Below are 26,871 nucleotides of genomic sequence, written 5' to 3' on the forward strand. Positions count from 1 at the left end.
CCTCTAGAGCAACAATGCTTCAAGTATGTTATTGCAAGTGAGTTTATTGCAACCTGACAACTTAGGGAACTGATGATCAAATTGGTTAGGCAACACAGTAGTTAATGTCAGAGTTGGGACTTTTAGCTAGAACAGTGTTCTTTCTACTAAACCATGTTGCTCATCCACAACGATGTTATAGCATAAGATAACAACTTAATATATAGGAAGGTTCTGTGAACTTCTCAGTATGGGAAACTACCAAAACACAGGTTGCGACCTCTAAGGGGCAAGCCTGAATCAGATCTGCACATTGTTAGTTCAGGTTTGATGTTGCGATGAAATGAGATACTCTTATGTTATTCAATAATCAGTAAAGGGAGGTTTATTTAGTCAAAGCATAGAAAAGATGTTCAACAAGGATACTCCAACATTAGTTTGGCTCGTGGTGGCCCCTTCATGTTCATATGGAGATACATCGGTAGCCTGTGGGGACTTGCTCAGTCTTGGGACATCTATTAAGTCTGAAGGGTCCCAGTTCTACATAGGTGGGTCTTAGGAAGCCGTGTCATTACAGCAAGAGGCTAATTGGAAGCTATGTCAAGGGAGGCAAAATTAGCCTAACCAATGATTCTGGGGATAAAGAGAACCCTAGTAGATAATGATTCTATTACACAACCCAGATATAACATGGTATATGAGTCCTAAAAAGGATTTTTTTCTTTGTTTTTACAAGAAATTTGGAGTCAAGTGGCTTGCCCAGGGTCACACAGCTAGTAATTGTCAAGTGTCAAGTGTCTGAGGCCGGATTTGAACTCAGATCCTCCTGAGTCTAGCACCAGTGGTCTCTCCACCGCACAACCTAGCTGCCCTCTGAGTCCTACAAAGTTGAGAAAAGCACAAAGGTTGAGAAACATGTATTGGGGGCAGTTAGGTGGCCCAGTAGATAAAGCACCGGCCCTGGATTCAGGAAGACCTGAGTTCCAATCCGGCCTCAGACACTTGACAGCTGTGTGACCCTGGGCAAGTCAATTAACCCTCATTGTGCCACCAAAAAATAGTGTATAAATTAGCAATAACTTATATACCACATAAATTAGTAAGTGTCAGAGGCAAGATTTGAACCCAGGTTTTTCCTAATTTCAAGTCCATTACTCTATCTACTATATCATGATGTTTCTTACATAAGTATAAAACCAGGAAATGTAACTCTTTAGGAGAATACTATTTTTAATAAATCTATAATTTTGCAGGAGTAGACAACTAATACTTGTCCTCACTTGAGGTGGGATGTTTTGTTAATCTCAAAATAAATTTTAAGCCCAAATCTCTGTTCCCTGTGTAATGAATAGAGAATATCTGTATTTCTATTAATGTTTATAATATTTAAATTGCTTTGTATCCTACTGTTCAGGAATAATATCACTGCTATTGATCTCTTGAAATCTATGGCTTAGCTTCAGGACACAAGTCTTCTGAGCTCTCTTTCCCTTGGCCTTACCCTCTTTCTATTTGGATATAAAGGCAGAATCCTTTTCTTTCTCCTCTTCTCTTTCTTCTTCTTGGTTGACAATGCAGTAAAAGGCACTTCTTTTCTTCCCTCAACCCTCCCTGCCTCCTTTCCTTTTCTTTTCCTTCTTTCCCTCCCTCCTTCCTTCCCTCCCTCCCTCCTTTGTTCCTTTCCTTCCTTCCTTCCTTCCTTCCTTCCTTCCTTCCTTCCTTCCTTCCTTCCTTCCTTCCTTCCTTCCTTCCTTCCTTCCTTCCTTCCTTCCTTCCTTCCTTCCTTCCTTCCTTCCTTCCTTCCCTGCTTCTCTTTCTTCCTCCCTGCTTGCCCCTTTTCCTTCCTGCTTGTCTGCCTCCCTCACATCCTATCTCCCTGCCTCTGTCTCTTCCTGCCTTCCCTTCTGACTTCCTGCCCTTTCATCTGCCTTTCCACCGAGCTGAGGATCCTTGCTCTGATTTTCTGCTTTTAGCCTTCTTTTCTGGGGGGGTAAGGCTTCAGTTTTACCCTCACATTCATCTCTAGTGGCCTCATGGGAAGGCTCTGTTGGGTCTAATCCATACACAGGCATTAATTAAGCACCTAGGATAGGCACTGATTAATAATCCATTTCATAGTCTTTTGGGGGGAACATTTACACATCTCATATTTTTGGGTTACAAGTAAGAATTTCATTTTCATTATATAGTTTTTTCTGATGTATTTTCATTTTGTGCTGAAATCAGAATTTCTATAATAGTTTATGATATTCTCTATCAAATTACCTTTCTTGATCAAAATCATGTTTTTGCTTTTGGTAGAGCTGAGCCCACTAAGCCTTCTAATGTCCAGTGCCTGGAAAGATCCTGAGAGTATGACATATCTTATTTGGGGTATTTCAGTATCAATTACCACATAGACATGGGACTAGAATCCAGGCCTCCTATCTTCAGCCTACTGCCCTTTCCCCTGTAGCCCTCAAGGGGTCCTTGCTCAGCCCTGGAAGGCTCAACTAGGATCAACAGGTAGAAGTTACAAGGAGGCAGATTTTAGTTCATGATAAAGAAGAAATGTCTGAGAATTTCAGTTCTCTAAAAGTACAATAGACTGCTTAGGAAGACCAAGAATTCCTTTTCACTTGAGGTCTTCAGTTGAAGCCTGCATAGCCCATACTTAAGGATGCTTTACATGCTTCGGGGAGGAATTAGGGTATTACTGCTGCACCTTCTTCCATGTTTTAAGATTTAGAAACAGAGTCTTAGAACAGAGTTAGAAGTAGAGTAAAACATGAGTTGATGCAAAGTGAAATGTACTGTAACAAAATAACAGCAATACTGTAAGATTATATGCTGTGAATGACTTGCTTATTTTCAGCAGTACAATGATCCAAGACAACTCTGAAGGTCCTATGAAAAATGCAGTCCATCTACAGAGAGAAAACTGATGGTATCTGAATACAGATTGAAGCATAATTTTTTTTGTTAGTTTCTTTACCTGAAGTTTTGTTTTTGTCTGTTTTCTTTCACAACCTGGCTAATGTAGAAATGTTTTGCATGACTTCTCATGTAGAGCAATATAGCTCTTGGTGGGGGAGGGAGGGAGGAAGAGAATTTGAAACGCTAAGTTTTTTTTAAAAAACTGATGTTAAAATTTGTATTTACATGTAATTTGGGAAAATAAAATTTAATGGGGGAAAAAAAGAAAAAAAAAGAAGTAGAGTAAAAGCCCATAGATTCTGAAATGGCTTAGCAAATTGTGATACATGAATGTAGTGGAGTACTATTATGCTATGTAACGATTGGAATGACGCCACCTGCTGGATACTTACTGTAGAAGAGTTCTGCCCATGAAGCGAAGGTCTTTGAGGGCAAGACCAGGCATCAGGAAGTGACGCGGACGAGTGGGAGGAGGAAGGAAGAGACTGGCGCTCGGTCTCAGGCTCTTTCCTGAGGACGCTGGCGGAGAAGGGAGCTAGAAATGTGCTCTCCCTTTAATAGATAGGAATCTAGGCCTTTCTCTCTCTCTTTACCAAATTCTTATTCTCCTTAATAAATGCTTAAAAGTCTAACTCTTGCTAAAGCTTATAATTTATTGGTGACCACTCATTAAATATTTTAGACAGACTAGCTAGAATTTTAGCCCTTAACAGCTATAAGAAACAACAAAGATGATGAATCCAGAGAAGCATGGAAAGCTTCACATGATCTGATGCAGAATAAAATAAGCAGAGCCAAGAAAACATTCTACATAATGGCTACAATAATGTCAACAGAAAGAAAAACCACAAAATAAGTAAAAGTGAATGTTGAAAATTACAAAGAATAAGCAAGGTCCCAAAGAAGAGATCTAAGAAGTCAGTCCCATTGTATTCCTTTGCCTAAGTGGAAGGTTCACAAGTGTTGAACATTCTATGTATTTTCAGACTTGTTCAATATATTGATTGATTTCGCTGATTTTTTTCTCTTCATGTATACATATACATATATATACACACACACATCTGTATATAAATGTATATGACTATATAACAATATACATATACATGTATGTACATACATAGATACATATACATAATGTATATGTAAACACACATATACACACATTATTTTAAAAACCGATTGTATGCTACCATGACTCTAGGCAAACTTAAATAATTCCTGATGACATGTGTCAAAGCCCCTCTGAAGCTTTGGCAATGGCCATATCTCCATTTGAATATGGTTAGACCGGTAGAAATGGCAATGTGGCCTTACCACCTGGGCTTAGCTTGTTATGGGAGCTTTTCCTCAATTTACATGGCAGAATAGAAGAAACTTAGGGGCCAAAAACTAGGGAAACTTGAACCCTAGTAATTTTGGTGGTTTTTACACAAATAATCATTCCCTGACTTACAGCTTAGCCTTAAGAGATTGAAAATGGGAAGGTATATAGCATCTTCCATATAAGCCAGGATGAGATTTCTGAATCCAGGATGAGGATCCCAAAGTAAAGATTAATTTTAAAGGCATTCATTAACTGGGAGGACCATGCTATTCGTTTTCAAGAGTTTAGTTAACCTGAAGATAAGACTCTCCTGATGATGAGATGTGTATCCAAGATCATGAGGGAAGAAAGCAGGACCCTCGAGGGATATATTTTTTTTGCTGGTTTCTTGGAAAGGTTTTCTCCCTTTCTGAAAGAGTTGGGAAAAGCCCAGGGTTTTATTTTAGCTGATAGAATATGGCAACATCCATTTTTTTTCCTTGAAAAGCTAGCCAGAAGAATCATCCAAGCAGAATGGCCAAATGGAGACTCTATGTCCAGTAAGCAGTGTTCAGGAAACAAGAGTTCAGCTAAGCAGCATTTGGTGGAGTAATGTCTAGGGATGACCACGGCAGAGCAGTAATGTCCAGTACACATTATGAGACCTAGTCACTGAAGAATACAGGAGCAGAATGGAGACAGTCCAAGGAAGAAGCAAAGTGGAATTATTAGAAGACATCAGTAGTTCCACACCATTTGTCCCTCCACCTGTGTATACCCTGACCATACATGTTTCCCATATGTGTGCACATCCATGTATGGACCCTGGCCACTTATTCTCTATGTGTACCTCTCCATAAATGTGCTTTGTCCATATAGTCTTCTTTATATGTGTTTCCCTTCATATGTGTCTCCTGACCCCATATGTTTCAAAGATGTGTATTAGTATATGGGATAATATGCCCCAAGTTCATTAGATCAATAGTTTGTTGCTACTTTTCTTGCTATGTCATTTATTAAACTTTTGCTTTGAGTTAATTGAATTAATATAAACACATTATTTGGATTTCATGAGCTTTCAGAAAATTTAGACCTTCTTGGAGAGTCCTTGGATCTGGGAGGTGTTCCCAGGGGAACCTCCCTGAGTGTTAAGGGTAGGGAACCCCTAGACCCTATACTAATATTTTTTTCTGGTGAGGCAATGAGGATTAAGTGACTTTCCCAAGTGACTTTCACACAGCTAGTAAGTGTCAAGTGTCTGAGGTCTGATTTGAACTCAGATCCTCCTGAATCCAGGACCAGTGCTCTATCCACTGCTCCACCTAGCTGCTCCCCCCCCCACACCAATATTTTTGAGGTCAGGTTACTGTTTAAATCCCCTAACTCTATATTTTAAATAGTTTGGTGAGGGGAACAATTATTTCAAATGATATATTGTTTGGGAGGGGGAAGAAGTGAAAGATTGAATTTCTAGGATTTTTTTCCAAAGTAAAGGCAGAAATTTATTAGATATGGCATGCCACCAAACCAGCAGATAATCACATGCTTGCGAGCTCTCTATAAATAGAACAGATATGACAGTGTAGCCAAAGAACCTTCTGTAAATGTTCAAAGTAGCTCTCTATTGTTTGCAAACTGAATAAGCCCCATTGAATTCCCCTATTTTCTGGAGATAAAGGTTGGTCCTTGGATGACAGATACACAATCTGTCTTGAGTTAGTAACCTTTCCTGGAAAGGTTGCAAACTTTCCAGGTTAGTATGCCCTGAGAGAGGAGCGTTCACCACCATAACATGACATAGGAAGAGGGCTAACTGGAGGGGGCCAGGTTAATTATAATGTATTTTAAAAAACACAAGCCTTAGGAATGCATAGTCCTGGATTCTAATTACGACTCCATTTAATAGTTTATCAGTAAGCCCTTTGGCAAATCATCTAATCCACCTCAGGCTTCCTAAGAAAACAGAGAGTAATAACCTACATACATTTCTATAACAGAGATAATAGAAGGATTGTGGCATATCGGAGAAATAGCTACTCTGACAGGTTCTATCAAGTCAGAACAGCTTGGGAATGACCTAGCAATGATTGTCATTGGAAAATTACCAAACAGGTGATCCTAAGGTAGGAGTGGGGGGTTGCACTGGAACCTATGATCTCAATAGATATGGAGAGAAAGAGCACCCACGCTGATGAAATTGCTGATATTTCAAAGTTTGAAGTACTAAAGAAGCTAAAATCCTATGCTAAGAACCTACATTTTGTAGACAGTGAGATGTGTAGATAATGAGAAATGGAAGTGAGTGATAACTTGAAACCATGTTACCTCTACACACTTTCTTCTACCTAATACAATAAATACCTTAATGTAAGAATTACTGTTGTTTGTCCTTCGTTCCTGAAGAAGACCATGACATCAGGGTTATGTCATGACTTGCACTGAATTGGATTTAAGTGAGGGAAGGCTGTGCAAGGTCACCAAACTCATCTTCCAGAGCCATTTGGGTCCAGTGGCAAGCTATACATCAGGGTGACTGAAGATGGCCTTGGGTGTTTAAAGCAATTGGGGTTAAATGACTTGCCCAGGGTCACATAGGCAGCATAGCTGAAGCATAGAGGAAAGAACATTTTATATGTGTACACAGAGAATTGTGTTATTGAAATAAATGTTCATGTGTTGTTTTTTTAATTGTAGGAAACAAGTTCTGAAATTTTATGGCCTCTGAAATTTTGACTTGTAAGGAAACATTTTTAAGAGCAGCTCCCCAGAAGGTATGTTTGGATTGGGAATGTTCAAATTAAGTAGTGATGCTTGTAGGAACCATATAGAAAAACATGAGTACTTTATTGAATTTACTGAAGAATGAAGTTGGGTAAAATTAGATATAATAGGCAATTGTATATTGACATATATAGTCAGAATTTTCATATGGGTGAATTTTTTAATGTTAATTTTTAAAGTGAAGATTCAGAGGTTATTACAAAATAGTTGTTTATACTTCAACATCTACTAATGACTCATTATGGTGCAAAGAGTATGCAGGGTTCCAGTGGTTATTCCACCAGAGTCTAAGCTCTGGTAAGCTTGACCAAGAAAGAAAGGCTTTGAATGAGGGATTATGTCTATTGTTCAAGGACTAGCCTAACAAAATTAAGAAAGATATAACCAACAAATTGAACATAAAAAAAAATGATGACTTTTATTTATTTTTTTCCCAAAGCATTTGAGGTTAAGTAACTTGCCCAGGGTCACACAGCTAGTGTCAAGTGTCTGAGACCAGATTTGAACTCAGATCCTCCTGACTCCAGGTCAGTACTCTATTCACTGTGCCACCTACTTGCCCTAATGATTTTTTAAAACTACAGCAACTTAGGGAATGGAGGGGTTAAAATTGCACAGTGGAGAGAAAGCCCATGCTGGTGAAATAATAATCCCTTGAAATATTTACAGCTTTTTTAGGAACAAGTTTTCTATAACATATATATATATATATATATATATATATATATATATATATTTCATTCAAACTGAGTGTTATGCAGAATTATTAAGTGCTTAATAAATACATGTTGATTGATTCCTCAATTGCATAGATGAGCTCCTCCCCTCCTTCTCCTAGTGTACCTGTTACAACTCAAAGCCAATCAGTTGCCAGGTCTTGTCAATTCTACTTTCACAATATATCTCATATCAATCCTTTTTCTCCTGCTTCCCCTCAACAGTCAGTACTACCTTGGTTCAGGCTCTCATCATCTCTCTCCTGGACCATTGCAATACTCCTAATTGGTCTCCATGTATCTAGCCTCTCTCTTCTCCAATCCATAGTCCGCAAAGCTGTCAAATTGATCTTTCTGAGGCACAGATCTGCCCATTCCACGCCCCTGCTCTAGATTCTCTCTTACTCTAGTATAAAATGTAAATTGTGTCATTTAATGCCCTTCACAGGACTCTAGAGTCTTCCTTTCTTAGCTTATTTTCTATTAGTCTTCTTGCATTTTGTATTTCAGCCAATCTGATTTGCTTGCTGTTCCTCATAAACAACATTCTATCTCCTCTGACCATGCCTTTGCACAAGCAATCCCTCCTTCCTGGAATCCCTCTTCAATTTTAACTCATCCAATTCCTGCTTTTGCTCAAGGCTCAGCTCAGGTGCGACCTACAACAAGCCTACCCTCCCTCCCAACTATTAGTACCTCATATTTTAATTTCCCCTTATTAAGGTACAGGTTGTTTTCACTCAAGAGGATATATGCCCCATAAAGACAGGCACTGTTTTGTTTTGTTTTGTTTTGCTTCTTTGTGGTTGTGTATTCATTAACTAGAATCATGTCTAAAACATAGTAGTGATTGACAAATGCACATTGAATTGTTAGCTTGAAGGATCACCTCATATTCCGATTCTTCAATGAAATCTTCCATGATACAATTTGTTTACTGACAAAGTGGTTAGAACAATTGACTTGGAGTGAGGAAGACATGAGTTCAAATCCAGCCTCAGATATTTATTAGCTTTGTGACCCAGGACAAATCATTTAATCTCTCTTGGTTTTCTCATTTATAAAATAGCCATGTCAGTAGTAGTTACTTCCCAAGGTGGTTGTGAGGATAAAGTGAGATATTTGTAAAGAACTTTACAAACTTTAAAGCACTATATAAAAGCTAACTATTATTATAATCTCCAACCAGATATACCCTCTCCCTCTTCTGAATCCCAATTACATTGTGCCTCTTTTAGTATTTATCCTACTTTGCCTTATAAAATAGTCATTGGTATACTAGTCCACTTTCTATTGACTGGATGTGTAAGCTTTCTGAGGACAGGCAGAGTCTTCAAAACCATATAAGTTAGTAGATGTAAGGTGCTTTTCAGATTTTAAAACGTTATGTAAAATCCAGCAAATCTTATTCATCATTGTATACCTTACAGTTCATAAAATGTGCCTGGTATCTAAGAGATACTCAATAAGTAACTTTAAATTGAGTGGTGAGAAAATCATATGTTATTATTAAAATTGGACACATCGGGGCAGCTGGGTGGCACAGTGGATAGAGCACTGGCCCTGGAGTCAGGAGTACCTGAGTTCAAATCCGGCCTCAGACACTTAACACTTACTAGCTGTGTGACCCTGGGCAAGTCACTTAACCCCAATTGCCTCACTAAAAAAAAAAAAAAAAATTGGACACATCTTCCCTCTCTCTTCCGATGTTAAGATGTTGGATCTGCTGGCTTGAAAACAAAGATGCTAGAGCAGAGAAAGATTTTGGAAAAGATAATGAATGCTTGTTCCACTCCAAATCAAAATCAAGGGCATCCGACAAGATGCCAAATATATCAGATTCTTCTCCCAGTGACAGTCTCTCAGTGTGTCCATGATAATCCACCTATCACAACACCAGGCACCTGCTGGTCCCTATTCAATTAAGTGGGAAAGCTGTAGGGAAATAGATGTCGGCTCAGCAATTTTCTGGATCGATGAAACAGCTGCCGCTGTATGTGATACTGCCTATGTTGACACTGTTTACATTCCATGCAAGGAAATACCCCTAGTACCTCCTGTTTCATTAGAGGAAAATAAAAATGAATAAATATGGTTTGCTTACATTAACCCCTCTCTTGCTGCTCTGTGAAATCAGGTTTCCAAATTTGAAGGTGGACACCATTGCCTTGGAAGCAGCAGCAGAGGAGCCAACAGAGAAAGGCCATGAGTCTACCTTACGGTTTCTCAGCTGTCCTTGTAAAGCATGGAGAGGTGTGGAGCTTGGCGATGAACTTTGTTTCAGCGCCTGCTAGAGCTTTGCAGAGTACTCCTCTCCACTGGAGATGCATTATCTTCTCAATTAACAAAGGAACAGCAATAATAGAATTTACCTAGGAACTCCACATAGCTCAATGAAACAGGTAGGAATAATGCAATCGTACTAAAGTTAAGTACAACCACAAGATAATTACTAGTGAATATTAGCAAAATTACAATGTATGGTTCCAAAGAAGAGATATGAGAAGGCAGTAATCCCATACCTTTATAGAAGTTGTTTGTCCTTCATTTTCTCAAAAAAGGACCATTGACATCAGGAGGTTATGTCATGACTTGCAGTGAGTTGGATTTAAGTGAGGGAGGGCTGTGCAAAGTCACCAGCTTCACTCTCTCCTCCAGAGTCATCTGGGTTCAGGGGCAAGGTATATTATGAGGATGACTAGTTGTTTAAGGCAATTGGGGTTAAGTGACTTGTCCAGGGTCACCCAGCTAGTAAGTGTCTGAGGTGAGTTTTGAATTCAGGTTCTCCAAACTTCAGGGTCAGTGCTCTATTCATTGTGCCACCTGCATTTTTCTTTTTCTTTTCTTTCTTTCTTTTTTTTTTTTTTTGGTGGGGCAATGAGGGTTAAGTGACTTGCCCAGGGTCACACAGCTAGTAAGTGTGAAGTGACTGAGGCCAGATTTGAACTCAGGTCCTCCTGAATCCAGGGCCAGTGCTTTGTCCACTGTACCATCTAGCTGCCCCTTCATTTTTCTTTTAAAAGTATTTGTTGGGGTGGCTAGGTGGCGCAGTGGATAAAGCACTGGCCCTGGATTCAGGAGGACCTGAGTTCAAATCCGGCCTTAGTCACTTCACACTTACTAGCTGTGTGACCCTGGGCAAGTCACTTAACCTCAATTGCCTCACTAAAAAACAAAACAAAACAAAACAAAATATTTGTTACAAGGGCAGCTAGGTGACACAGTGGATGGAGCACTGGCCCTGGAGTTAGAAGGACCTGAGTTCAAATGCAGCTTCAGACACTTATTAGCTGTGTCATACTGGGCAAATCACTTAACCTAATTGCCTCAAAAAATATTTGTTACATTAGATTAACTCTAGAGGGTTAGGGAAGAATACTGGAAAATTGTTGGTAAAGTACCAAAAAAAACCCAAAACATGTCTTTAAATGTTATTTTAAAAATAGTCATATTCTAACTTTAGAGATGAGGATTAAATCTTGAGTTTAAAAAGGAACTCTGAAATCATCTAGCCCAAACTCCCCATTTTATAGATGAGAAAATCAAGACCTAGAGACAGTAAGCAACTTCTCCCAAGATCAAATAGGTAATAAATAGCAGAGCTGAGTTTGGAATAAGATCCTCTGTCCTCTGATTCCAATCAGTTTCTTTCACTCTGTCTCTCTCTGTCTTTCTGGAATTGGTGAAGATGCATAGAGGTTACCCAGGGTCATGTAGCAAGAAAGTATCTGAAAGTAGGTATTATTATTTTTTGTTTTTTTAATTTTAATTTTACTTTACTTTATTTTATTATTTGTGGGGAAATGGGGGTTAAGTGACTTGCCCAGGATCACACAGCTAGCAAGTGTCAAGTGTCTGAGGCCAGATTTGAACTCAGGTCCTCCTGAATCCAGGGCCAGTACTTTATCCACTGCACCACCTAGCTGCCTATTAGCAATGTTTTTTAAAGTGTACTACTAACATGTAGGAGTCAGAAAATTGTATTCAGGTAGGGGCTTTTAACCTTAGGCACACAGACCTTTTTGGAGTCCCATTTCAGGGAATCAAGAGCTTGGATGAGAAAAATTATACCTTTAGCTCAAATTTTGTATTTCCTTCAATTGTAACTTTAAAAGAAATTCTGAGAAAGTGTGTATAGATCTATATTACAAGGAAGATTGTTTAATTGTTAAAATTATATTTAGAGCAAAATTTGGCAATAAGCAGGAGGAAGCTCAAATTCCTTGTCACATGGAGTCTAGTGTTTTACTCACTACTAAACATCACACTGATTGCTGGCCAGGACTCATTGAATTCACACAATTATTTAGACATCTAGGCAGTGTTGTGATCAGCGTAAAATAAGAAAAAAATTATTTTTCTTGGCACAATATGTTTATTTTCACATTTGTTGATTGGTTTGTTCTTTCTCACCCTTCTTCAGGCAGCTAGGAATCTGAGGAGTATACAACTTAATACTTTCTGCTGCTACTGCTCACTTCACTTTGCATGAATTCATATAAGTTTTCTCAGGTTTTTCTGAAACCATACTTCTTGTCATTTCTTATAGTATAATACATCATAATCATATATCACCACTTATTCAGCTATTCCTCAATTGACAGGTATTCTCTTGATTTCCAGTGCTTTGCCACTACAAAAAGAGCTGCTATAAATAATTTTTATACAAATAGGTCCTTTTCATTTTTATTTGTTCTTTTTTTGGGAGACAGATGCAGTAGGGGGTATTGCTTAGTCAAAAGGTACACACAGTTTTATAGCCCTTTGGGCATAGTTTCAAATTGTTATCCAGAATGGTTGTACTAGTTCACAATTCCACCAACAGTGCATTAGAGTCCCAATTTTTTCCCATCTCCTCCAGCATTTGTCATTTTCCTTTTCTGTCATGTTAGCTAATTTAATAGGTATAAGGTGGTATTTCAGAGTTCTTTTAATTTGAATTTCTCTAATCAATAGTGATTTAGAGCATTTTTTCATGTGACTATTGATAGCTTTGATTTCTTCTGAAAACTGCCTATTCATATGCTTTGACCATTTATCAACTGGGAAATGAGTCTTATTTTTATAAATTAGGCTCAGTTCCCTATGTTTTCGAGAAATGAGACCTTTACCAGAGAAAGTTGCTTTAATTTCCACCCAATTTCCTGTTTTCCTTCTAATTTTGACTCAGGTTTTTTTTTGTTGTTGTTTGTGCTAAAGTATTTTAACAATATCATAAAAATTATTTATTTTACTTCTCATGATATTCTCTTTCTCTTCTATGGTCATAAACTCTTCCCTTATTCATAGATCTGACAGATACATTTTCCTATACTCCCCCAATTTAATTATGATATTACCTTTTATGTCTAAATCATTTATCCATTTTGACTTTATCTTGATAATATGGTGTGAAAGCTTGGTCTATGCTTAGTTTCTACCAAATTACTTTATCACATTCCCAGCAATTTTTGTCAGATACTGGGTCCTTCCACAAAAGCCTTGATCTTTGAGTTTATCAAACATTAGATTACTATGGTCATTTGCTACTTTATATTGTATGTACCTAATTTATTCCATTGATTCACCACTCCATTTCTTAGCCAGTACCAGGTCATTTTGAGGATTACTGCTTTGTAATTTATTTTGAAATCTGGAACTGTTAATGCTGTTTTCCTTCATATTCTTGACCTTTTATTCTTCCAAATGAATTTTGTTATTCTTTTTTCTAGCTCGATAAAACAATTTTTGGTAGTTTGATTGTTATGGCACTGAAAAAATAAATTAACTTAGGTAAAAATGTCATTTTTACTATATTGGTTTAGCTTACCAATGAGCAATTAATATTTCTACAGCTGTCTGGCTCTTTAATTGTGTGGAAAGAGTTTAGGAATTGTGTTCATATAGTCCCTGGGTTTGTCTTGACAGGCAGACTCCCAAATATTTTATATCGTCTGCAATTAGTTTGATGATAGTATCTAGAAATACTGATGATTGATGTGGGTTTATTTTATATCTTGAAACTTTGCTTTAGTTATTAATTATTTCAACCAGTTTTTCACTTGATTCTCCAGGTTTCTCTAAGTATACCATCATATCATCTTCAAAGAGTGATAGTTTTGTTTCCTCGTTGCCTATTTTTATTCCTCCGATTTCTTTTTCTTGTCTTCTTGCTAAAGCTAGCATTTCTAGTACAATATTGAATAATAGTGCTGATGATGGGCATCTATCTTTGCTTCACCCCTCACATTAATGGGAAGGATAAATCCAGGTCCCTATGTGTAAAATGAGAAGGTTGGATGAGATCATTTTTAAGGTTCCTTCCAATTCTAAAATTTTGATACCATCATCCTCTGGTAAATCGCAGAAAGGCAGAATTAGGCACCATGCCAAGAAAAAACTCCTAACAATTAGAACTGATCCAAAATGGGATGGATCGATCCCCCTGGGGAAAAGGGGGTTTTCCGTCACTGAAAATCTTCAGGCATAGGTAAGGTGACAACTTATCTGATATATTATAGTAGAGGGGATGCCTGCTGGGGTACAGGTTAAACTAGTTTATCCCTGAAAGACCATTCTAAACCTGGGAATCAGCTTCCCTTTTCTAGTTAATGGATGAATCAGGTTTGCATTGCTGCTGTTCTTATAAAACCAACATCCTCAAAGATTTTGGGGACTTCAGTTTCCTCATCTGTAAAATGAAAGGCTTAGATTAGATAGCCCCTAAAGTCCCTCCCAGCTCTAAAGAGTTCATTTTATACATATATACGTATATATGTACACACACATGTACTAATACACTTATATGTACACACGTATATGTAATTATACATATGTATATGCATACACATAGAACTGTTTGCTTTTAAATTAGTAACTAACATTTATATAGAGCTTTATAGCTTCTTAAAATATTTTTTTTACTACTTTGTGAGGTATATAATGAAAGTATGAATATCTCCATTTTACCTATGAGAACTCTGAACCTCAAACTGATAAAGTGACTTGTCCACAGTTATACCAGTGTCAAGGTGAGGGGTAGAAACAAATTCATCTGAATCTGACTACAGTACTCTTTTTGTTTTGTTTTTTTGCAGGGCAATGGGGGTTAAGTGACTTGCCCAGGGTCACACAGCTAGTAAATGTCTAGTGTCAGAGGCCATATTTAAACTCAGGTCCTCCTGAATCCAGGAGCCCTGTGACTCCAGTACTTTTAGCACTTCACCACTCAATTCAATTATCTTAATTAGTTGGTTTAAATTATTTAAGTTCTTGATGTTGCCTTCAAAGGGAAGAAATTTTTAAACACAGTAGTTAAGGTTCCTTTTGGATCTAATTCTGTGATTCCACATCTTTAGTAAAGAAAAGACAGAAATTAAAAAAAAAAACCAGTAAAACCTTAAAAGTTAGTTATATAATAACAGCTTTCTTATGCTGGGAAGGTCAGGTTTTATTTATGTTTGCCATGGAATGAACTGTATTCATTTGGATGGTATGGGTTGGGTATTTTATGTAGCTACTGTAAACTGTTGCTTGTGACTGGGAAAATCTGGTGTTAGCCTGTGAAAACTGTTTCCAAGCTCCTGCTTTCTGGGGCAGAACAGTATACCTTCACCCAACTTGGCAAAACCAAGAACAAAGGTTACCTGTTAGAAATCAAAATGTTTTCTGAAATGCCTATGAGGAGGGCTAGCTATTGAGTCTCCTTGGCTTAATTTCCAGCCACACAGACATGACTGAAAGGGAAAACTGGCAACCCCCCCCCAAAAAAAAAAACAAAAAAAATCTATTGTTGTCTTAGGCTGTGGGCATGGAAAATGATCACATTACAGACAGATGTTGATACAATCTTTTTTTTTTTTTAATGTTTTTTGTTTTTGTTTTTGCAGGGCAATGAGGGTTAAGTGACTTGCCCAGGGTCACACAGCTAGTAAGTGTCAAGTGTCTGAGGCTGGATTTGAACTCAGGTACTCCTGAATCCAGGGCCAGTGTTTTATCCACTGCACCACCTAGCTGTCCCGATACAATCTTTATAATTTTACATAGCTTGTTCCCCAGAATGAAACATCTGGATTAAGTACATCCCCTTGTATTTGTATAGCCAAACCTTCACACCCTTTGCAAGCTCCTTCTGTGTGTGCAAAGTCCTGGGGATACAGTAAATGGATAGTGATAAGACCCGTAATTTCACTGGTAAAGGGAACCCCTTGATGAGTAAACATCATCTTCCTAAGCACAAGGACACTGAGAAATTAAGTGACCTGCCCAAGGACACATCAGCAACATGGGGCAAAAGCTAAACTCGAATCTAGAGCTTTCTGGTTAAGAGGCCATACTTGTCAAAGAGAAAACTAAAAGCAATCTCTGCCTTTTACATTCTACTGGGGAGATTCATTATGTAAAGAGATAAGCATATACATGATTATTTGAGGAAGGAGAGAACGATAACAGACTAAGGGATTGCAAAAGGCTTCCCATAAATTTAAAAAGAAAAGAGCTTATCTTTTGCCCTTACAATGGAATTTGAAGCTGTTCCCACTCTCCACCCCCATCAGCCTCCATTAGCCCATATGATCAACCAGAAAAATGCTTTCTTTTCACTAATAAATTTGGAAGAGAATGAGATGGCTGATTAAAGTCATTTGAAAAGACAATGATATTGATTAAAATTGACTTTAATGTCACATTTTTTTGGGGGGGGGCCAGGAAACACAGATGAATGACTGTCATGTCTGAAAGAGAATTGGTATCTTCTTTTTAACATTTTAAATTGCTCTAATTTTGGCAAGAGAAAAAAGAAAATATAAATATTTTTTAAATTTGTGGACTTGGTTTCATAGTTTGCTCATCTTCAAAATTATTTCATATTTATAACATTCTGATAACCAGTTATGTGGCGCAGTGAAGAGAAGATTAGATTGTAAGACAGAAGACCTGGTTTGATTTCTAACTTTATCCCTTAGTTATGTAACCTTGGACGGGCCACTTAACCATACTGAGTCTTAATTTCCTCATCTGAAAAATAAGGAAAATAATATCTGTACTAGCTGCCTGAAAATATGATCATAAGGAAATAAAGCACTTTGCTAACTTTTAAATGTTATACATGTTTGTGCTATTAGGTCAATAAGCATTTATTAAGAAGTGTTTACTCTGTGTCAAAATGTGTGGCAAACACTGGGATTACAAAGAAAGACAAAAGACAGTCTCTGTCTTCAAAAAGCTCACAATCTCAAGTGGGGAGACAATAGGCAAATAACTAGGTACATATAGGAGCAGCTAGGTGGCACAGTAAGTAGGTAGAGTGCCAGGCCTGGAGTTCAAATCCAGCCTCAGATACTTACTAGCTGTGTGACCCAGGCCTAGAGTCAGGAAGATTAATTTTTATGAATACAAATTTGGCCTCAGACACTTACTAGCTGTGTGATCCTGAGCAAATCACACGATTCTGTTTGCCTCAGTTTCCTCATTTGCAAAATGAGCTGGAGAAGAAAATGGCAAAGCTCTCCAGTATCCTTGCCAAGCAAAGCACAAAATGGGGTCATGAAGACACAGACATGACTGAACAACAAGGTTAAGACAAAGTATATAGAGAATAAATTGGAAATAATCAACAAAGGTAAAGAGCATTAAGGAAGATCAGGAAAGGGCTCTTGTAGAAGGTGGGATTTTATCACAGAGGCAAGGCAATCAGGTTAAGGAAGATTGAGAAGGGCTTCTTGCAGAAAGGGGGACTTGAGCTGAGATTTGAAGTCCAGGAGGTGAAGATGAAAGGGAGAGGGAAAGGCACGGAGGACAGATCGCCAGGGGAAAGTTTGTGCAGTCAGAAGATGGAATGTTGTGTGTCAAGAACAGCAAGGAGACCGGTATCATTGAGTGGAAGAATGTGTGGAGGGAAGTAAGATGGAGGAAGACTGGAAAAACAGGAAGGGGCCAGGTTATGAAGTGCATTAAAAACTAGACAGAAGATTTTATATTTAATCCTGGAAGTAATAGAGAGCCACTGGAGTTTATTGAATAGGGGAGTGGCCTGGTCAGATCATATATGCAAAATTATAAATTGACTCATCTTTTCCTCTAGTAGCAGTGCAATAGCAGTAGTAGCTAGTATTTATATATCTATCACTTTAAGGTTTGAAAACAATTTACATGGTTATCTCTATTGATCCTCAAAACAACCCTGTGAAGTGAATACTGTTATTATCACGATCATTTCGCAAATGGGGAAACTGAGTCTGAGAGAGATTAAGTGACTTGTCCAGGATCATGTGTATGAGAAGTATCTGAGAAAGGATTTGAACTCAACTTCCTGATTCCAAATACCACAATCTCTCCATTAATGTTTAAAAGGAAGGGGTTGGGCTAGATGACCTCTGGTGCTTGCTAACTTTGCATCTGTGAGTTTATGTTCCTATGACTCTATAATTACAATAGACCTTTAAGAATGAGTAAGATAGAAGTTGAGGGAAGAAGAAGAAGAGAGAAGAGAGAGAGAGAGAGAGAGAGAGAGAGAGAGAGAGAGAGAGAGAGAGAGAGAGAGAGAGAGAGATTTTTGCCCTTGGGTCTATATTTTCTCTGCTAGGAAACTATGGGTGTTTTAATTAGATAATAGTTTATAAATAATGGCTGACTAAAAGCACTTTTATGTCAATGATCCAGTTTAATCCCCTAAACCATGTGATGGTTTCTTCTATCTGTGTTCACTAGCAGAATAGCATAATCCAGAATCTGTGAGTCTCCAGAAGGTGATTAATCCATGACTCAAATCTCAATAGTTTCAGATACCGCTACAGGCTTTTGGGGTTTTGATTTGTGTGGCCTTTCTAGCACCCTTGCTTTCTGCTCCACCAATTTATTGAAACTTAATCCTGAGACTGAAAGCCCACCAACCTTATTCTCTCTACCTCAAAGGAGAAATGCTTGATTATGCTTTTAATGCTCCCAGTTCCTGGTTTGTGTTCCAAAGTCATGAATATGATTCATTCCTTTCATTTTATTTCTTTTTCAATCTGAATTAAAATGAAACAATTCACATTAATGGTACTTTAACTTGAATTTATTCATGCTGTTGAAATATTGCCATTACTCTCATAATTAAGCACTCTCTAATATTTCCAACATGCCTAGTTACAGTATAGAATACCTGCCTTACATAGCATGTATATGGTGCTTATGACTTATAAAATCACTCTATATCCATTATTATCTCATTGGTTATAATATGAAATTAATAATATATGAATTATATATTATAATGTGAAATTGATTCTAATATGAAATAAATCTATAGATAGGTAGGGGCAGGAATCATGAAATGTACTTGGCCTGTCTACCTCATAGGATTATTGTGTGGAAAGCAGCTTATAAACCTTGGCATGTGATAGAAAAATGAGCTATTGTTATTATCCCCATTATAAAGATAAGGAAACTGAGTTTGAGTAATTTGACCGAGATCACAGAGCTGAGAAAATTGGGATTTGAGTCCAGGTTTCATAAATCCAGGATCACGGTTGCAAAGGACCTCAGATAATATCAACATTGAATCTAACCCATAATCCTCTCTATGATATCTCCAATAATTGATCCTTTAGTCTTTGCCTGAAGACCTCCAAGTTTGAGGGAAGAGAGGTGCACTTAGTACCTTCTATAGTAGCACATTTCACTTTGGGATAATCCTAATTCTTTGGAAGTTAGCCTAAGTCTGCCTCCCTGTAGCTCTTGTCTATTAATATGAGTTCAGCCCTCTGAAACCAACCACTACATGTGCTGCCTTCTAAGAATATTTTAAATAGATTACCTTGTTCCTCATTTTTTCTTCTATAGTTTTTGACAGACTCACTAAGATAGTAATAATAATTATTGCAGAATTCATACTATCTGTAACATTAAATATAAAAGAATGATAGGCTCAAGCACAATTTCTTTCTGAACTCTATTAAAAATGGTAAGAACAAAATAATAGTAATAATTGATAACTGACATTAATAAAGTGCTTTAATTTTTGCAAAGAACTTTACTGAGTGACCTCACTTGACCTTAACAGCAGTCTTATTGGTAAAATGTGTTATTCCTTTTATATTGAGAAACAGAGGCTCAGAAAGGGTAAGAGACTAACTTGCTCAAGAGACTTCCTTACATCCAGCTGTAGCCTGCCAGTGTGAAGAAGGAGAGAAAATTAGAGGAACTACTGAGAAACACAGTTAGAAATGCTAGCTTTGGAGTTTAGCTTGCAGACAGCTGAACCATATGATGGGAATATTTTAAAATCTGGAAATGAAAAGCAATTAAGAGGGGAATCTGTTTAAGGATTTAGTTACAAACCCTCTTGAGAAAATGAACTGGAGCCAAGAAAGCAGTAGGTATATAAGACAGCCTTTACCTCCCAGTGAGAAGCTCTCCATTTCCTAACTCTGGTTTGGGTTCAGGGAAATCCGTTTCATTTCTGAGTCAGATCAGATCAGTATTTAGAAACCAGGCATTCAATGACCATTAAAAAAGCAAATACCATTGAGACGAGTGAGAACTTACTCTTCTTGGCTTCGTCCACCTTATCTTTGGCTCGTTTTTCTGCTTGCAAGAGTTGCTGGATTCCCTGAGACTCGCTGGCCATCATTTTCTCCTTGGGATCAGGCTGCTTTGAGGAACTTTGATCCCTGGGGGTGGTGGTGAGAGAGATTTATACTTTCGGTTATCATCACATCTCTTGGAATGTTTTGTCAACAGATTCTGGGCATCACTGTCTAGCATCAAACTAGCTAGCTCAGTCCAGATAGCCATAGCACTCATAAAAAGCAAAGTTCAATTCAGAAAATTAAGGTGTTTTATTTCTAGGGACTTTAAGAGAACTTGAAGTTTGGGTAACTTAAGAACTGTCTTACTTGGGATGAAAAGAAACCTGATACCAGTAACCTATATCTGATTGTATACTGCCTCAGGGCGAGGGGAGGGAAGGGAGGGAAGGAGGGATGAAATGTGCAATTCAAAACTTTAAATAAAAATGTTTATTACTAAAAAAAAAAAAAAAGAAGAAAGATTGAACAGGATCTTTCAAAAAGAAAAAAAAGAAAAGAAAAGAAACCTAAGTTAAGAGAGCAGGGTTAGAGCAGCATAACAAGAGAATGTTGGATTTGGCATCAGGAAGACATGGAATCAAATTCCATCTCTGATGGAACTCTGGTGTATGGGACCACAGATGAGACATTTACTCTTTCTTTCTTTCTTTCTTTTTTTTTTTTTTTTTTGGTGAGGCAACTGGGGTTAAGTGACTTGCCCAGGGTCACACAGCTAGTAAGTGTTAAGTGTCTGAGGCCAGATTTGAACTCAGGTCTTCCTGAATCTAAAGCCGGTGCTCTATCCACTGCACCACCTAGCTGCCCCCCATTTACTCTTTCTAAGCCTCAATTTTCTTGTCTAGTAAATGTAGATATCTGAAATACAATCTTTATAGACTTGTTGTTGGGGGTCAAATGAAATAATGTCTATAAAGTACTCTCCAATGTCTGAAGCATTATCTAGTCAGTTATTATTATTATTTTTATATATATTCAGAGCCATAAGAGACCTTAGTCTAGGCACAGATAGATGGTGCAGTGGATAGAGCAATGGCCCTGCATTTAGGAGGACCTGAGTTCAAATTTGGCCTTGGACCCTAGACACTTACTAGCTGCATGACCCTGGGCTAGTCACTTAACCCCAATTGCCTGAGAGAGAGAGACAGAGACAGAGACACAGAAACAGAGAGAGAGACAGAGCTTAGTATCTAGTCCAAGCTATCATTTTATAGATAAAGAAACTGACAGGAAAAGATTAAGTGACTTGTACAAGGTCAGACATTCAGTGACAGAGTCAGTATTTGAACACAGCTTTTTTGACTCCCAAACCAATGTTCTTTCAGAGTTTTACAAGATGAGTATTAAATTAGATTTGAATAACTAAGGTCTTATAGGAAATGATGACTGAATTTGTTGAGGATGGATCAGAGCAACCTGGAGATCGGGTTAACGCTGTCCTTGAGTTTTAGCAATGAAGCAACATGACCAAAAGGGAGCTGTGAAATTCCTTCACAGGCAGGGAGAAGGGATTGTATTCAATTCAAGAATCGCTTATTAATTATTTTTTTCAGTGAGGCAATTAGTGTTAAGTGACTTGCCCAGGGTCACACAGCTAGTGAGTGTTGTGTCTGAGGCCAGATTTGAACTCAGGTACTCCTGACTCCAGGGCCGGTGCTCTATCCACTGCGCCACCTAACTGCCCCGCTTATTAATTTTTAATGTTTCCTTTGTGTTAGGTGCTGGGAACACAAAGATTAAAAACAAAAGAACAGTTCCTGCCCTCAAGAAGCTAAGTCTAGTGGAGGAATGTGTCATGTACACAAATGATTACAATACAGGTCAGGGGCGGTTAAGAGGGTGGGAGTTGTGGCTTGAGGAGAACAAGAGGCCCAGATCAGTTCTGGTTTGGGAGACCAAGGATCTTTTCTGAAAGAGTAAGTTATACCTTTATTTATAATATCTTGATTACTGTGTTGAAGTTCTCTTTGTCTTTGTGGAGTTGTGTCTGTCTTTTGGTGACCCCATCTGGGGTTTGCTTGGCAAAGATATTAGAGTGGTTTGCCATTTCCTTCTCCAGCTCATTTTACAGATGAAGAAGCAGAGCCAAACAGGGTTAAGTGACTTGCTCAGGGTCACATAGCTAGTAAGTGTATGAGGCTGGATTTGAACTCAAGTCTTCCTGACTCCAGGCCTGGTCCTCTAGCCACTGTGCCACCTAGCTGCCCTCTTGAAATTTGGTAGAAATTATCGTTTAAGACCTTATTTTTGTTCAGGTGATGGGAATTTCAAACATTTTCTTTGGTGATGTGTCTAGTGTAAATAATTTATTTGATGCAAGTGTTTTAGAAATCTCTAAAGGAAGGTGATCCTTGATTTATTTGGAAGGGGAAGAATATTTTATTTTTTCTTTCTTCTTCTAGGCCTCAGAAGACAGAGGTGCTAAATTTTCTTTGGTTGTCTATAGAAATGTATCATGTAAACATTCTCTATAGCTCTTATTATGGGGGTAGAAGTTTATAATAGTCTGATTGAATCTGTTGTCACAGGAAATAATGGGGTGACTTGAGAGTAAATTAGAATCTTCAAAAAATGAATAGAAGTTACATTGGGACATATGTAATCTTTATTAATGGACAACTTTGAAAACTAGTCAACAATGAGGCTAATGGGTCACTACTGAGTTCCAGAGGTAGAATTTGAACTCAAGTCTATTGCCAAGTCCTGTCAATATTTTTCAGTATAGCCCTCTCTCCCCCTTTTCGCCTCTAACGCTACTACTATCCTGATGCATTAGCCTTAGTCTCCCTAATCCATAAAATGAGGATGGTAATGTAGCACCTGCTTCAGGCAGCTAGACAGTATAGTGGCTAGACCTGGAGTCAGGAAGACTCATCTTCTTGAGTTCAAATCCAGCCTCAGACACTTAGCTGTGCAACTCTGGGCAAGTCACCCAACCCTGTTTGCCCCAGTTTCCCCATCTATAAAATGAGCTGGAGAAGGAAATGACAAACCACTCCAGTATCTTTGCCACAAAACCCCAAATGGAGTCATGAAAAATTGGACACAACTGTATGAGCACCAGATTCCATCTGGCTCTCCAAGGAGGAAGGGGGTTGGATGCTTCTCTAATTACAGAAGACAGAAACCTTTGGCTGGGAACAAATGGGGGAAGAGGAACAATAGTGCTAGATAAGAGAATTCAAGAGCCAAGGATGAATCAGTCTTAACACAGGAGGCAGAGTTCATAAGGTGAATTCCATTTTCCACTTAGGGAACTACAAACCTTTAATACTGTATTTGAGTCAGTTGTATTTATAACCCCTGCCATATAAAGTTGGTGACATTTTTGGACATGTTTTAGAATTAAGAACATTGAGGATAGAACACTGGCTCTTGGATAAAGCACTGGCCCTGGATTCAGTAGGACCTGAGTTCAAATCAGACCTCAGACACTTGATACTTATTAGCTGTGTGACCCTGGGCAAGTCACTTAACCTTCACTGCCCACCCTCCCCCCCAAAAGAACATTGGACATATATTTAAAATCCCCTGTATTGACCTACCCTCTTATAATTAGCCTTGCTGCCAACTATACCTGTAGATCTAAGGGTTCTTGACCTTTCTTTGGTGGGGGGGTGTCATGTTTGTTGTCTCTGATGAGACTGTGATTTCTTTGAGGGGAGGAATTCTCTTTTGTCTCTTTTTGTATACACTTGGCATGGTGCCTGGCACACAGTAGGTATCTAATAAATGTTTATTGACTACTTTATTGACTTATGGAACACTTTGGTAGCCTGGAGAAACTTATGGACCCTTTCTCAGGAGCTATACTTTTAAATGCAGAAAATAAAATCCGTAGTACTGCAAAGGAAATTACAATTATATTGAAATACAGTTATCAAACTATTTAAAAACCACATTCATGGACCACCAGTTAAGAATCCCTTGCCTTAGAGGAACTGAGAAATTTGGTCTGGGACCAAATCACAAGTCTGTAGTTGCTGCTACTGGAGAGGATGAAACTGGTAGGTAGTTTGAGGTCAGGGAGTTTTGAATTCAGTAGAGCAAAAGTCAAAATCACATGTTGTCTGGCACCAATATGGTAAGCCCCTGGGATTGGAGTGAGGGAAGGGCATCAGGCTGTCTAAGGAGGGGAGAACAGGCTCAGGCAGGAAATGAAACAGATTCAAATCACCTGTGCTTGATCAGCAGAGAGTTTAGGCCTATGAAGAGCCACTGCCTTTGCAGGCTGGGGAAGCTAGGGGAATGAAAGAAGGAAGGAGGGAAGGAAGGAAGGAAGGAAGGAAGGAAGGAAGGAAGGAAGGAAGGAAGGAAGGAAGGAAGGAAGGAAGGAAGGAAGGAAGGAAGGAAGGAAGGAAGGAAGGAAGGAAGGAAGAAAGGAAGGAAGCAAGGAAGGAAGGAAGGAAGGAAGGAAGGAAGGAAGGGAGGGAGGGAGGGAGGGAGGGAGGGAGGAAGGGAGAAAGGAACAGAGGGAAAGGAGGGAGAAAGAAATGAAGGAAGGAAGGAAAGAAAAAAGGAAGGAAGGAAGGAAAGAAGAAATGAAGGAAGGAAAGGAGGGAGGGAGAAAGGAAAGAAGGAAAGAAGGAGGGAGGGAGGGCAGAAGAAATGGAGGGAGGGAGAAAGAGGGAGAGAGAAAAAGGAGAAAGAAAAAAGGAAAAGAGAAAGAGAAAGAAACAAACCAGGAAAGAAAGGAAGAGAATGAAAGAGAAATTGGGACTGGGGGTCAGCTGACCTGAGGTCTAATTGAACATTTACTCCTAACATGGCCTATCATTGCTTCTATGAGCTCTGCAGGGAGCCTCTGTCTGTTTAATTTGTCTGAGCACAACAGAGGGTAACGAATAGACCTGCCTAGACAAAACTGTGAAGTCAGTGGTGTTTGATTTCTGTCTCCCAGCCTATGCTTTCTTTACCCCCTTCCACAAATACATGCTGACCTAATATCAGTCACACTTTTGTGAGAATTAATTTTTCTGTGGGTTTGTCTCTAGTTGAAACCCCTCATATTAAGGATGAGGAAACTGAACCCCAGAGTAGTTAAAACTTGCTCAACGTCATAGAGACCACAAAAGTGATAAGTGCCATTGGTAGTTACGTTCTAGGGCAGGACTTCTTAACCTTTTTCTACTCATGACCCCCTTTTGCCTGAGAAATTTTTATGTGACCCTTGGTACATAAGAATATAAAATAGGTATAAATAACCTTTTACTGTTGCCAAATTTTTAGGACCTCCACATTCAGTTACATGACCCCCTATGGGTTTGCAATCCACAGTTTAAGTAGCCCTGGTCTAGGGCTACCTTTTTGGTAATAAAAGGTCACTTGCCATATAGAATATTACCACCTCACACAACATGGATTACAACTACCTTCCTCGCCCTCGCTCCCGCAACTTGCATCCACCTCTGGCAAGTTGGGTTCCTAGTATGTAGCTACTCTTCTTTCTTAGAGTTCTAAGAGTAACCTTGAGGCATTGGGTTTCTAGATTTGTCCCTCCCAATCCCCACTGTATTTCCTACTGATTTTCAGCCAGTAACCTCAATTAGCTTTTTAGAAAATTATTTACCAAGATGATATAGCAAGAACAATTGGTATGACAACATTTCCCCAAACCCAGGGGATATACTCTCTTCTTATACACACAGGATCTCTGGGGAAAGTCCTTGGGGACTCAAAGTACAAAGGTACTTTGTGGCAGAGAGACACATATAGTTATTACTCTGCCACATGGCAGAGAGAAAGAGTGGAGGACACATATGAATTAAGGGGAGTAAACTCAACAACTGACTCCTCAGGTGCAACAGCCAAAGCCTTCTCAGTATCTGTAGGCACTGAAGACCCAGGAAAAAGAAAGGTCTTGTCACCAGATTTTGGCACAGTCAAGAAGAAATGAGCTACAGCAGGGGGCAGCTAGGTGGCGCAGTGGATAAAGCACCAGTACTGGATTCAGGAGGACCTGAGTTCAAATTTGACCTCAGACACTTGACACTTACTAGCTGTGTGACCCTGGGCAAGTCATTTAACCCTCATTGTCCCACAAAAAAAAAGAAAAAGAAATGAGCTACAGCATATATATGCCTTGCCATCAGCCTTACTATGGAATCCTAAAAAGTACTCAGCAAAGCTTTTCCTATGCCCTGACCCTGAACCCTTCTACATGGGTTGCATTACCCTAATTGGAGGTAATTTTTATGAAAACAGGGACATCCTTTCCTTTCTTTTGTATCCCAGTGTTTAATACAGCACTTTTTGGGCACACAGTACAGCTAGATAATTCAGTGCATAGAGTGCCGGATTTAGTGTCAGGAAGACCTGAGTTCAAATTCTGCCTCAGGTATTTAGTAGCTGTGTGATCTTGAGCAAGTCTCAGCCTCAGTTCCCTTGTCTGTAATATGGGGATAATAATAACACCTTCCTCTGAGGTTTTTATGTGGGCCAAATGAAATAGTACCCTAAAGTATTTTGCAAATCTTAAAACCTATAAGAAATGCTAACTCTTTTAATAAATTCTTTTTCATTCATTCACCCATCCATCCATTTATTTATTCATCTACTATTCATCTGGGAAGTCAGGTGGCACAGTGGATAGAGTGCTGGGCTTGGAGTCAGAAAGACTCATCTT

At 38.6% G+C, this 26,871-nt stretch overlaps 1 protein-coding gene across 1 annotated transcript in view; it reads right to left on the minus strand.

Moving 5' to 3' along the window:
• The window catches only part of ATP6V1G3 (ATPase H+ transporting V1 subunit G3), a 47,079-nt gene that overhangs the window by 12,354 nt on the left and 7,854 nt on the right, over window positions 1-26,871 (minus strand). Inside the window, exon 2 of the mRNA XM_043964121.1 lies at window positions 20,206-20,330. Within this exon, the coding sequence (XP_043820056.1) occupies window positions 20,206-20,290 (85 nt within the window). The 5' untranslated portion in view covers window positions 20,291-20,330. The remainder of the gene's footprint in view (window positions 1-20,205; window positions 20,331-26,871) is intronic.

This window comes from Dromiciops gliroides, chromosome 4 (assembly GCF_019393635.1).
Source record: "Dromiciops gliroides isolate mDroGli1 chromosome 4, mDroGli1.pri, whole genome shotgun sequence".
NCBI classification, from domain to species: domain Eukaryota; kingdom Metazoa; phylum Chordata; class Mammalia; order Microbiotheria; family Microbiotheriidae; genus Dromiciops; species Dromiciops gliroides.